Raw genomic sequence first — 14,575 nt, 5'->3', positions numbered from 1 at the left:
ATAAACAAAAGTGAGTAGTTTTAGCAGAATAAAAATCCGTTAGCTGAGGGTGACCACCCACTCAGACCCCCCAGACTATTGTGTCTCTTTCTGTCTTTCTGCAGGCAGGCACAGGTGCTGTCCATCTGTGTTGTCTTCCTGCCGAGTGGCCCCCTTCCAGGCACGACTTGTTTTTATTTTTATTTTAGAGGGGAGGGTGACTACTATACCATAGTATACCTGTCTGCGCCTGCCTTACTGCCTCCCCTCCCCAAGTGTCACTCACACCCTCATCGCCCCTCAGCTGAGAAAGACCCTCAATAGGTGGCTTATCTTTAAACCCTCAGGCTGCCTCTCCTGTCTGCGGAATAATCTTTGAAGTGAGTGCATCACTCCGTACGACACGAATGCACGTGGCAATTAGTCACTTTCCTGTCCAGTGACAGGGATCCCCAACACTGCTTTTACACACTGTACACACTCTCAGATACACCGGGAACATCTTCCACAGTGCTGCAATAAAGGCTGTTCTTCCCCTCATGAGCGCATCTGTCATTGACACCAAGTCCAAATATTTAGACTGCCGCTCTGCCACGTTTCAAACAAAAAAGTGGCGTGGGAGAGCAACTTTTCTTACCATAGGGCTGCCATCGGTCCATCGGAAGTCACCGTCAAACATCTTATCATTCAGACCAATCCACTGGTAGTCCTGGCCAAGACCTAGCAACCAGAATAGACAGCAGATTACATGTCTTGCCCTTATTAGGACTACACATGCAGAGATGGGGAAGAAGAAGGAATGGAATGGTGGGTAATCGTACGGTTGACAAACTGTTGCTCCTCATTGGAGAGGATGCTGGTCAGGTGAGCTCCATGCATGCGACACTCTCGCTCTGCTGAGTCCCACTCCTTCCTGCTGGGGAAATACTTGTAGCACTGGCCATGAAACTTGTGCCAGCCATATTCACACACCTCTGTGTCTGCAAAGACAGGAGACAAAAAGAGATTTAGGAACACAGGAATACTGTATTAGTTATTTCTAACCAGTATATCCATAGTGTTAAAACCTGCACATTCTCACCCTCGAGGCTCGTTGTTATTAGTATTTTAATACAATACATTGAGCTAGTTTCTATAAGCACTTAACCCCTTGGCGATATTCAATTGTAATTATGTTCAAAGCACAAACAGGACATAAAAGTCATAACAAGAAAGGCATAACAAACATTTAGTTATTTAAATTTTCTTTTCTTTTTTTTCATGTTTACCTTTTTGAAGGTCTTTTGAAATGTCACAGGTTTGAATTTTTTTAATAACTTTTTTAATTTTTTGTTTTGAAAACACATGCGGCATCATTTGATCAAAAGGCCTGAAAGGTTTATATATACACTACCGCTCAAAAGTTTGGGGTCACATTGAAATGTCCTTATTTTTGAAGGAAAAGCACTGTACTTTTCAATGAAGATAACTTTAAACTAGTCTTAACTTTAAAGAAATACACTCTATACATTGCTAATGTGGTAAATGACTATTCTAGCTGCAAATGTCTGGTTTTTGGTGCAATATCTACATAGGTGTATAGAGGCCCATTTCCAGCAACTATCACTCCAGTGTTCTAATGGTACAATGTGTTTGCTCATTGGCTCAGAAGGCTAATTGATGATTAGAAAACCCTTGTGCAATCATGTTCACACATCTGAAAACAGTTTAGCTCGTTACAGAAGCTACAAAACTGACCTTCCTTTGAGCAGATTGAGTTTCTGGAGCATCACATTTGTGGGGTCAATTAAACGCTCAAAATGGCCAGAAAAAGAGAACTTTCATCTGAAACTCGACAGTCTATTCTTGTTCTTAGAAATGAAGGCTATTCCACAAAATTGTTTGTGTGACCCCAAACTTTTGAACGGTAGTGTGTATATATATATATATATATATATATATATATATATATATATATATATATATATATATATATATATATATATATATATATATATATATATATATATATATATATATATTTTAATATATATATATATTTATATATATATATATATATATATATATACACATATATATATATATATATATATATATATACACATATATTTATATATGTGTGTATGTATATATATATACATATATATATATATATATATATATATATATATATATATATATATATATATATATATATATATATATATATATATATATATATATATATATATATATATATATATATACATGTTGGGGCTGCGAATCTTTTGGGTGTCCCACGATTCGATTCAATATCGATTCTTGGGGTCACGATTCGATTCAAAATCGATTTTTTTCGATTCAACGCGATTCTCGATTCAAAAGGATTCTCTATTCATTCAATACATAGGATTTCAGCAGGATCTACCCCAGTCTGCTGACATGCAAGCAGAGTAGTAGATTTTTGTAAAAAGCTTTTATAATTGTAAAGGACAATGTTTTATCAACTGATTGCAATAATGTAAATTTGTTTTAACTATTAAATGAACCAAAAATATGACTTACTTTATCTTTGTGAAAATATTGTCAAGCTTATGAGATGTGATGCAAGTGTAAGCCACTGTGACACTATTGTTCTTTTTTTTTTTTTTATAAATGTCTAATGATAATGTCAATGAGGGATTTTTAATCACTGCTATGTTGGAATTGTAACTAATATTGATACTGTTGTTGATAATATTCATTTTTGTTTCACTACTTTGGGTTTGTTCTGTGTCGTGTTTGTGTCTCCTCTCAATTGCTCTGTTTATTGCAGTTCTGAGTGTTGCTGGGTCGGGTTTGGTTTTGGAATTGGATTGCATTGTTATGGTTAAAAAAAATTGATTTTTTTAAAAATGAGAATCGATTCTGAATCGCACAACGTGAGAATCGAGATTTGAATTTGAATCGATTTTTTCCCACACCCCTAATACATATGTATATATATATGTATATATATATACATATATATGTATATGCGTGTGTCTATGTGTCTATATATTTTATATATATATATATATATATATATATATATATATATATATATATATATATATATATATATATATATATATATATATATATATATTTATATATATATATATATACATATATATACATATAAATACATACATATAGCCTCCGTGTTTTTTCCTGGCCTAACGAATATATATATATGTATTTTTTGGTATTTGTGCTTAGTGCTGAAGTTGATTAAGAGATTTGAGAAAAAAAAAATAACAAAAAAAAAAGGAATCCAAAATATTTTATGCCTTTTGAATAATGAAGGACTTATAGGCCTGTTTGGCTTTGGGGTATTGTTGAACACCTGTGATAGAATTGGACTTTGAAATTTAAAATTTTTGTGTTAAAAATATCTAAATAATCTACTATAATGGAGAAACACAACACAATATATAGCCAAAATACAGTAACAATTCAGCCCTTTTCCCCTGAGTGGTTACAAAGGTTAGCTGGTCGGTCAAAAGTTGATCTGACCAAAGATTGGACAGCAACATTGCGCTCACAGCTGGTGATCCCTTTGTTTCTGAACATCAACAACACCAATCTCAGTGTTCTGTTAGTTTGCTTCAGTGCATGAAATAACAGAGAAACACAAAGGTGGCTTTTTAGGGGGGTTGCAGTTTAACCAAGCATTTGTAAGACAGCAGCTTAATAAAGTACACAGTCTGAGTGCAATTCACTGTTAAGTGATCTTTTGCAAAATGAAGGGCGTAGAGTAGAAACTGTCCAAAAGTGCAGACACCCTAAAAAAAATATGCTTGGGTCAAAATAAAAATAAACATCATTCTGCCATTGGATGTCAAAAATATTTAGTTTATGTTTAATATGTGAATTTAAGCTTACATTCATTCATACTCTGGCCAAATTTTAAGTTAAAAGACATTTTTATTTGATGAATGGTTGTATGAGAGTTTATGACTTACCCTCCTCACAAAACTGTCCTGAGTAGCTCGGTAAGCAAACACATGTGAAGCACGCCACTCCATCAACGCATGTACCGCCATTGCGGCAAGGGTTGGACTGGCATTCATCAATATCTATTACAAAATAACAGAATTATTTGCAAGCCCTTTAAAAGTTTTTTTTTTTTACATTGGTATTTTTGGAGACCTTTTTCTGAGAAAATGTCTTACCTGTTTCACAATGATCACCGCCAAAACCAGGTGCACAGCTACATGCAGGAATGTGGCCGCTCATGTGGCAAGAGCCACCATTCAGACACTTGTTTACAGTACAAGAGTTAACTCCTGTGCAGAAAAGAAAACCAGAAATAAATTGAGAAAACATACATCTTTTATTCTAGCAACAACACTATATAGGAAATCAACAAACCTGAAATTTCAACAGCCTCTCCTAAAACGGTGTACCCCTGATCAAGGTTTGTATCAGGAGGTAAAGTTATGTCCATCGCTTTGATTGGTGATTCTCTTCCAATAGGAGATGACGGTGTGGTTGTGTGACTGTCCAGTTTGTCATCGTTGCCAGGGAATGATGCAACAAACAACCTGTTCTGTCTTTGCTTGTCACCTGGTGCCATTGTTGTGAATACGTTAGGGTCTTGGGGTTGTATTTGAGGTATTTCTATTGGTCCTGGAACTCCCTCTTCCCCAGCAGTTTTAAGAACTTTAGCAGACTCCAACTTTGGAGATGTGGTAGTAGTATCTACCTTGAAGACCGTCTGTATTTCATCAGATTTTAACTTTGCTGTGGTCATCCCATTTCTGGAAAGACTATCTGCACTGGTTGTGCTAGTTCTATAATCTAGGCTGTTGATGCTTTGTGAAGCATCTTCAGAGCCTGGAGAAGATGTTACCTTTAGCACTGCAGTACTTTTAGTACTGCTTACTGAGTCAAAAAGCTCATCAACTTGGTTAGTAGTGTGCATTGTTACTTTTGTTGGTTTTGTCCTGTCATTGTCATGTGGAATACTCTCCACTATGATGGGATTTGAAGTATCATAGTCTGGTGTCTCCTCACTTATACCTTCATTATTGATGTCAGGTGGAGACTGAGTTATTATTTCTGGTTCAGCCTTTTCACCACTTGAAACTTGTTCATCAGTAGGTTCAATTGACGCTATTTTAACTGAGGCAGATCCAGTTTCAACAGCTGAAGTAGGAACAAGGATGGTTGTTGATTCACTAAACAGACTTGTAGACATTGGACCAGTTGGTGATTCAACCTCGGAGGAGACATCTGTGTAGGGGCGATGGGTAAGTGCAACCTCCGAACGTGCTTGCTCCATTGATTCCTCAGAGGGTGTTGGGTTTTGTTGCAGAGGAAAAGTTGTGACAAATTGTACTGAAATACTTTCCTGTGAGGACTCTGATACAGGAAGGACATTGACATCTGAAAAATGCTTTTCAGGTATTGTTGTTGTCACAGCTTTAGGGTCCGTAGATGTTTCTCCAGAACTAGTTAGATCAGTGGGGTGCTCTGTGCTTGTTATGTCAATGTTCTGTGTCTCTTCTATGTGAACATCTGTCGATCCTGACTCGACAAAACTTTGTGCCTTAACCGTGCTTGTCACATTTGGGGACTGTGTCCAATATGTCTCTATCATGGGGCTCCCAGTAGTTTCAAAAAGGATGTTTTCATATGACATATGTTCTGTAGGCACTGTTTTTTCCACTGTTTTAGGGTCCGTAGAGGTTTCTCCAGAAACTGTCAGACCAGCAAGGTCCTGTGTGCTTGTTTTGTCATCATAGTGTGTCTCCTCACTGTCAACATCTATTAAATCTAACTCATTAAAACTTGTTGTTTTGTATAACTTAACAGTGCTCGTCACATCTGGAGACTGTGTTGAATATGTGCCTATCATTGGGGTTTCAGTAGATCCAGAAAGGACATTTTCATCTGAGATATGTCTAGGAGGCACTGTTGTTGCTCCTGTTTTAGTGTCTGGGGAGGGTTGTTCAGATTCTGTCAGACTAGTAGGGTCCTGTGTGGTTATTTCTATGTATTGGGTTTCCTCACTGTAAACATCCGTCATTCCTGACTCAATACTACCTGACGCCACAGTACTTATCACATCACGGGATTGTGTTGAAAATGTCTTTGTCCTGTGTGTCTCAGTAGACAGCTGATCGGGTATTTCTTTATATGACTGTGTCTGAGTTGACGCACCAAATGACATTGTTGGACGAGCCGAGCCTGCATTGTAAACGCTTGGTACTGTGACTCCTGAACCGTCTTCTTCTGCTGATGTGATAATACTTATCTCTGTTGATGCAGACATCTCCCCACTTTCTGAAGAGCTTGAACTTTCACCTCTTGTATCAGGTTCCCTTGTCGTTGGATTCACAGTCTCCCCAGTGACATTTAAAATGGCAGCCACTTTTGGAGTCACAGCACTTGACAGTGATGGTTCTGTTGGTGAGAGAGTACTTTCAGGTTGTTCTGAGAGTGATTCAGTTGTTTGCTGGAGGATTTGTTCCCCTGGACTTTCAGGGGATATTTCTATTGACACATCCATAGTTGATTCAGTCCGAGCAGCCTTTTCTTCTGGTTTTGCAGACTGAACAGTTTCTAGAGCTGTTGTTATGGATTCAACCTCAGGAGAGATTGATGCTTTGATATCTTCCATTTCATGTGAATGAGGTAAGGTACTTGCAACATCGGTAGTTAGAGGAACACTTGTTTCAACTTGTTTATCTTCTACTCCACCATGGGGAGGCACACTACTAGGTTCATAGTACTGACTTGAACTTTTAACGGGCAACATTGGGTCTGTTGTGGCTACAACACTCGTCTCAGCAATACTGGGATGATGAGTGAATGTAATCTCAGACCTGGCATGTTGGAAGGAAACCTCGAGCGGGGTAGTATCCACTACGGGGATAAAAGTGGTAACAAATTGAATTGATGGGTCAGGGTTAGTAGTACTTTCTACAGAAGATACTGTTAAAGTAGAAAATGAGTCATCTGTGAATGAAGAAGTGTCATAGTCTATTGTTAATACATCAGGGGAAGGTGAAACTATTTCTGACAAGTTTACATCTTCCAAAGTCTTTGTGGGATTCTGTGTACTAAACAGGGTAAATTCTATACTGGCGACAGTATTTCTACTCTCAGTTATTACTGGTGAAGCAGTTTTGGTATTTGAGATCTCATCTGCATCTAAAGGGTACAATGAGGTTGTAGAGAGACTATTGCCAGTGTTAATTTTGTCATGAGGAGCAACAGTTTGTATTGAAGGTTCTGAAACAAGGGTGTGGTCATGTGATTGTGTTTCTGTAAAGGAGGTGACAGTGGACTGCACAGTGCTGTAGAGACTTGAAGCAGCATTTTCTCTTTCCAACTTTCCACTCCCAAGCTCAGGGAAAGCATTTACAAATGATAATGTTGTCTGCCTTACGTAAACTGAGGTGTCAGTGACATCTTGTACAACAGTTGCTGTTGGTGTCACTGTACTATAGAGAGATGAGAAAACACTTTTAACACCTTCATCTGTGACAGTTTCATCAATTTCAGGCTTTTCTGTGCTGGACATTGAAGATGCTTGTGATGTTGGTTTTGTCCATACAGAAGATGTTACTGTGGTTTCAGCTCTGATCAGGTTGTCTACTGCAGAGCCTTCATCTAAGTCATAGCTACTTGATGACTCTTCATGAGACATTTGACTGTTTGGTTTTACTGAAGCAGGTTCAGTAGACACTGGCATGTGTGGTGCTGCAGTGACTGGGTGTACAGAGATGTTTGACGATGCAATCACATCAGAACTTGTGGCTGCAATGGCTGTGGATGAGATTAAGTTTGTTTCTTTATCGTCATCATCTACCTGCTTGAGATCTGTGTGTGATGTGGTCTTGTCATCTAATATTTTATGGCTTGATATTGTTGAGATGGTCATTGCTAGGCTCATTTGGGATGATATTTCGGTGTGTTCAGTGACTGTCTCCGTAGCATCTGATGTGGATGGGAAATATTCAGAGGAGGCTGAAGTGGCTGATGCATGTAAAGGCTCATGTGTAGAAGTGAAAACGAGGACAGCATCTGTTCCTGAACCCTCTGGTTCTGTCACCTCCAATTTTTGTGTCATTGTAATTGCTGTGACACCCCCTGCCTCTTCTGTCTGTATTGTTGGCTTGTATGGCGACGAGGCGACAATGGAAAGGGTATCTGCATCAATAATAATATCAGTGTTGGTGATGAGCTCTGGGGATGGACTTCCTTGTTGTGTACTTTTTGTAACTGAAGCAAACAGTTGGTCATCATCTGTATCTTCTGTAAAAATAATTGTGTTGCCGGTTGATGGTTTAGACACATGCAGGACCATGGTAGGTGTTTGTTCTTTTAGGCCAGCCTCTGGTTGGCTGCTAGGAGTAACGATAACAACCTGTTGGTCTGTATTGCTGTGATATACAACTGGAGGAACAGGGGTTGATAAAGTCGTGAATTCATCATTTTCATTGCTTGGGCTCACTGTCGTTAGGCCTCTTGCACTGTCAATTTCAATTGAATAGGGGAGGGCAGTTGTATAGACCGATTGTGTTGCATCCTTAGCTACAGTTATTTCATTAGTACCAGTGTTAAAAATGGGAGAATGTGTCATCTCAGGAATGTTAGTTAAGTCTATCTCTTGTGAGGAAACCTGTTCATCCGTGGTTGAAGTGGCTGCAACAAAGGTTTCGGTTTCCCCTGTTGCCTCATTAAATGTTACAGTCATCAAAGATGGATTAGCAGTTAACGTCTGGGTTGTTTGGTAACCAGAGCCCTCTTCTTCTGCCAATGTGAAATCTAACGTTGATTGATCAGTTTCGGATGTTACAACTGATTGGACAGAAGACACCAAATTGGATGTGCTGAAGAGGGAAGACACTGCAGTCACAGCAGACGGTGGACTGTTAGATGTGCCTGTTAATGGGATCTCTGTGGTGTTTAGTTGGTTGGTTGTGGTGTGGACGGAATGTGCTGTAACTATTTCACTATCAGTAGATAGATTTTCATGAGATGCTATTTTTGATGACATGGTAGTCCAAGCATCTGTTGGCACAATTTTGGAATGCTCTCCTGAGATTTCTTCTTCTTTTTTCTCTGATCTTGTTTGTGTCTCAGGTGAAAACAATGTGGGCCTACTGTACAAAGTGTCGGTGGACAAATTTGAACTGTGCTCAGTGACAGCACTTGGTGAAAGAGGGATTTGTTCTGTGGATGCTATAGTTGTGTCAAGCACTGAGGGTTTTGCTATTGGCAGAGACGTTGTTGGTATGTCAAAAAAGTCAGTACCGGAACTCTCTTCTTCCATTGGGGAATCATCAGTGAAGACACCACTTCCTTGATCAGTTAGGTAAATCTCATCACTCGTCATACTTGTAGACTTGGTTGATGGCACAAATTCCTTTGTGGACTGTTTGTTTGGTTGTGTTGACAAATCAGATGTGATCTCGTCAGTTTCCAACTCATCTGTTGTATCAATGGGTATATCCCCACCTGATCCATCTGAACTTGTCTCTAAGTCGTCCTCTTCAGGTGAATGCCCAGAGAGCTCCATGTCATCATAAGTGAAAGTTTCTTTTGAGGGGAACACAGCGAAAATTGGGGTTACCATGGGCTGAGTAGGGTCGAATACATGGGAATCACCTGAACTTTCTTCTTCAGTCTTCTTGAATGGAAATGATGGTCGGAATGTGGGTTTTGACTTGGTTGTTTGCTCTAAAGATGATTCTTCCTTTGGTGTTTCTAGAGAAATTTCAATTGTGATGGCAGACGTGGCATCTCCTGAGCTTCCAGCACTCTGGCTCTCAGATATCTGACTTTTTTCTGTTGCAGAAGATAGGGGTGATGTGTTTTCACCTTCAAATGAGGGCACTGATGTTGGTTTCTCTGTACTAAACAGAGATGAAACTAAGGTCACTTGAGGTTTTAAAACTGTATTTGTTTGAGTTTCTGCTGATGGTGTTATTAATTGATTCTTTGTGGTAAATAATACAGATTCTGTAAGAACTTGGCTTGCTGTCTCTGTCGTATGAACATTAGCTGGAGGAACTGTTGATTCAGGGTTCTCCGTGCTGAACATGGTTAAAACTGGAGTGCTGTGCAAAGGACCTGAACCTTCTTCATTTGTAAATAATGAGTCTGAAACAAACAATGTGCTGGCGGGATCAACAGTTGTTATGGCAGTAGGCACTGCTTCTAGTAAGTCAATGTCTGTGCTGATGCTGTGTTTTGAAGGTGCTGGGGACTTAGTGCTGGAAAGACTTAAGTGTGTCACTCCAGATCCCTCTTCCACATTGGTTACATCTGTGTTGGAAACTTCTGTACTGTCAATTGAAATTGTTGTCACTGGATTTTGTATGATGCTGTACACAGATGTTGATGAAACATTGTCAGTGGCAAGGTGAGATGGAGGTTCTTCGGTGAATGCAGTGGAGATGTTCACAGATAATGTTTCAGGAGTTATTATGGGTTGTTCTGTGTTTCTTTGTGTAGCAGGTAAACTTGGACTCTCAGTGCTTTCCTGAGAATAATCTGTAGTAACCAGAGATGCTGTGCTTCCTCTTCCACTTGTTGCATATAATGCTGTTGATAGTGCTGGTTTTGTTGTACTAAACAACGAAGAAATGATTGTGGATGTTTGCTCAGTGGCTTTGGTAAAGTCAGGGTTTTGCTCAATAAATTCTGTGTCATCAATGATTTGAATGGAAGGCTTTAGGGAGATTGGAGATTTAGTAGCTGTTTGTGAGGTGCCAATCACGATAGCTGAGTGGCCGCTGTATTCCATTGTACTGTCTGTAGTTGGCAAAAAAGACAAGCTCGAAGATTCCTTTTGTAAAATTTCAGTTGTTTGTCCATTTGAGCTGTCATGTTCTGTCAGAATAATTGCAGAATTTACGTCAAATTCATTTATGATTGGAATAGCTGAAGGATTTTCAGTTCTGTGTAGGTTTTGAGTTTGTGTAACTGTTGACTGTGTAAGCGTTGCAGCGGTGGTTCTTAGCAGTGCAGACAGGCTGAAGAGATAAGACCCAGTAGTTGCATCAGTAGAGCCTTCCACGTGATCAGATGTGTATATTGTGGGCTCCAGTGTTTTTTTCTCAGGGTTAAGTGAATCATTAGTAACAGTCTCTTCAATGGAAAGATCTAAGTTGCTCTTGTCATCTGTAGTGGGTCCAAATGTCGCTATTATATTTTCTGTATGACTTGCTTCAACAGTTTCTTGCATTTCATTTAACATTGTTGTTAGTTTTTCTGTGCTGTGTGAGGTAGACACTACAGTGGCAACAACATGGTCAGTTAATTCTGTGGGTACTGCTTTAAGTGTGCTAGACATAGATGAGACAGAGGTTGTGTCACTTATTGGAAGTTTAGAATAATCCAAAGTGTGGTCACCAGAGCTGTCAAAATCTTGAATGATTTCAGATTTGATGGTTGTTCTACTGAGAGAAGGAATAGAATCGACAATGTGGGTTGGGCTACTAATGTCACTCTTGATGTCTGGAAGAGTAAATGACAAAACAGAGGAGTTGAGTAAAGATTCTGCAGTAGAACTTGTTACAGAAGAAATGGGAGTGGAAGTTGGTTTGTTTGAGTTTGAAAACACCGTAGGTTTAGTTGTTTGGCCACGTTCTACTCTTTCAATTGTCTCAGTGTTGGAGGCAAAAGATGGGAAAGATGTTGGCGCAAATGGATCTTGGGTTTCATCACCTGACCCTTCATGGTCACCTGAGGTTGAGAAAAAGCTAGGCCCACTTGTATACAATTGTTCATCTCTCTGAGCTGAAGTCACATACTTTAGAATTTCAGGAGAGACTGAATAAGGTTTACTAGTACTGTGGATGGATGACACATGTATTGATGTCTTAAAACTTGCACTTGTTTGATCATCTTGTGATGCTGTCACTGCTGGTGTCTCTGTACTAAACATTGATGAAAATGTTGTGACTGTTGACTGCTTCAATAGTTCATCTGTACTGTCTCCAGAATTCTCAGTGTCTGGGGTAGTGAAGTAGGGTACTATTGCAGGTTTGGTATTTGATTCACTGTGGGAAGGAACAGACTCAACAATCATGGTGCCACTAGCAATGTTTTTATCAATGTCCTCATAGTCTGAAAGAGTAGACGACATATCTGTTGTTGGTTTCTCCGTACTATACAAAGATGATGCAGCAGTAACAGCTAACTTGGCGAAAGCACTTGTTCCACCACCATCTGCTGCTTTCACTGCTGGTGTCTCTGTACTAAACAGTGAAGAAACAGTAGGTTTGATGATATTTGGCTTTCCAGTAAACTCATCACTAACATCTCCTGAACTCTGTGTCTGTGTTGTAGTGACAAGAGTGACTGATGACAACTTTGTTTCATGGCTATCTGTTGTTTTACTTGGCATTGTATCTGTGCTGTACAAAGAAAAAACTTTTGGAACAGTTTTGTTTTCCAGAAGTGGTTGTTCTGTTGGTTTTACTGTGCTAAACAATGAGGAAGAAGTAAGAGATGCAGACAGTGTTCTTTCTTCACCCGAGCTCTCTTCCTCTATCCCTGGTAATGTCGGAACTGTCTTCTGTGGTAATGATGGTGCTGTTGTCACTGCTGGCATGTCCGTGCCAAAGATTGCAGAGGATGTTGCTGCTGAAATGAGGGAATCTTCATTAAGATTAAATAGTTCTCCAGAACCTTCACTTGTGCTGACTGATACTGAATCTGAATGAAATGAAAGGGTAGTTTGTCGCTCTTGTATGACATCCGTACTGTCTCCATAACCATTTGTGTCTGTAGTCGTGACAACTGATAACATTCCAGGCTGGATGGTTGATACACTGATGGAAGGGACAGACTCAACCATCATAGTCTCACTGCTCAGAATTTCACTATCCGTTACTGAAACTGTAGAGTATAAAATAGATGAATCTGTTGGAGACATTTGGACAGAGGCCACTGAAACAAAAGGTTCTTTTGTAACCGATGTCATTGTAGTTTCATGGCTTGCTGTTTCATGTGACATTGATTCAGTGCTGGTTTCATGTGACATTGATTCAGTGCTGTATAAGGAAGATGAACCTGAGGCATCAGTGTCCTTTTCATCAAGTGGTAGTTGTGTTTGTTTCTCTGTGCTAAACAAGGAGGAAGCTGCTGTAGTTGCAATGACTTTGTTCTGTATCTTGGTAATTTGTTCATTTGAGCTCTTTGCAGCTGAGGGTGTTGTGGTGTCAGTTCTATCTAATGAGAAAGTGGTGGCTGAAATGAACGATTCTCCAGTGAGATCCACAGTGTCTCCAGAACTTTCTGTAACAGTGCCACTTGCAAATGATGATTTTGTTTCAGGTGTTATACTTGATCCAATGACGGATGAAATGGAATTAGTGCTCAAATATTCAATCTCATTTTTTGTGACAGTAGATGATACAAAATGATGTCCAGATGTTAGTGCCTCAGTGATGGAGGGGGTAGCAGTAATGACAGAAGATGTCTGATGGAACATTTCTGGGGTTTGGTCACCTGAACTATCTTCATCTGTTGGGATCTGAATGAAAGATGAAACTGGGTCTTTTTCTTCAAGAGGCAGTTGTGCTGTTGGTTTTTTTGTGCTAAACATTGAGGATGAAGCTGCTGGAGATCCAGTGACCTGTTTGGGTATCTTATTCATTGGATCAACAGTAATGTCTTCCGAACCTTCTGTAAAAAAGGTACTGACAAATGATAATGATTTAGTTCCAGGTGAGATACCAACACTAGTGAAGGATTGAATGGAATCAGTGACCGCGACCTCAGTCTCTGAAACAGTCAATAAACTCACATGAGATTCTGTTGTTGATGCTTCTGTGATGTATAGAGTAGATGTAACTCTGGGAGATTGCTGAATGACCTTGTCTTGGGTCTCTTCACCTGAACCATCTTGATCTACTGGAATCCTTACTGAGGTTTCCTCAGTCCTGTCTGGATTTAATGATGTGTGCATTCCAGCAGACACTTGATTTGATTCAGTACTGTAGAGGGACGAAAAAGTAGTCACAGGTTTTTTAAAAATGTCTTTGGTTACATCCTCGTGGAATTTGGTCACTGCTGGAGTCTTTGTACTGAACAACGAAGAAATAGAAGGTGTTGTTGACTCTTTACTAAACTCACCAGTGCCATCTCCAGAACTTTCTGTATGTGTGATAGTAAAGGATGGCTGCACTCCAGAACCTTCAGTGAAAGTTGCACTGATTGATGACAATTCTGTTTCAGAGGTTGTGTTTGAGTCAATGACAGATGGAGAAGATACATTTGGAATGGTTTCTGTTGGTGTTTCAGTGCTGTAAAGGGGAGATATGGCAATCACCAATGACATGTCTTGGGTTTGATGACCTGAACCATCTTGATATTCTGGGATCTTAATAGAGGTTATGTTATTAGTCTTAATTGTACTTGATATATGCATTTCAGGAGACATTTGAGTTGGTTTCCTAGTACTATAAATTAATGATGTAGCAGTAACTGATGTTTCTGATGTTTCATCTTTATGTGAACTAAGCACTGCTGGTGTATCTGTACTAAACACTGATGAAACAGTAGGTTTTATGGATTTTGACTCCCCAGTAAAGTCATCAATTATGTCTCCAGAACTTTCTATGTCTTG

The 14,575-nt window shown here is 39.3% G+C and overlaps 1 protein-coding gene across 2 annotated transcripts in view; it reads right to left on the bottom strand.

Annotated features, from left to right (window-relative positions):
* Nucleotides 1-14,575, bottom strand: part of LOC133652319 (versican core protein-like) — a 57,319-nt gene that overhangs the window by 11,269 nt on the left and 31,475 nt on the right. Inside the window, exons 1-5 of one of the 2 annotated variants that reach the window (XM_062050926.1) lie at nucleotides 4,354-14,259; nucleotides 4,155-4,268; nucleotides 3,945-4,058; nucleotides 801-959; nucleotides 617-699 (exon numbers count right to left, since the gene is read on the bottom strand). In XM_062050926.1, coding sequence (XP_061906910.1) covers nucleotides 617-699; nucleotides 801-959; nucleotides 3,945-4,058; nucleotides 4,155-4,268; nucleotides 4,354-13,915 — 10,032 coding nt within the window. In that variant the 5' untranslated portion in view covers nucleotides 13,916-14,259. Of the gene's footprint in view, nucleotides 1-616; nucleotides 700-800; nucleotides 960-3,944; nucleotides 4,059-4,154; nucleotides 4,269-4,353; nucleotides 14,260-14,575 lie in introns of those variants that run through there. The other variant, XM_062050927.1, reaches the window with a different exon arrangement.

This window comes from Entelurus aequoreus, linkage group LG06, assembly GCF_033978785.1.
Source record: "Entelurus aequoreus isolate RoL-2023_Sb linkage group LG06, RoL_Eaeq_v1.1, whole genome shotgun sequence".
Lineage (NCBI taxonomy): Eukaryota > Metazoa > Chordata > Actinopteri > Syngnathiformes > Syngnathidae > Entelurus > Entelurus aequoreus.
Note: the sequence above shows the minus strand (reverse complement) of the source record. Positions and strands in the feature narration are given on the sequence as shown.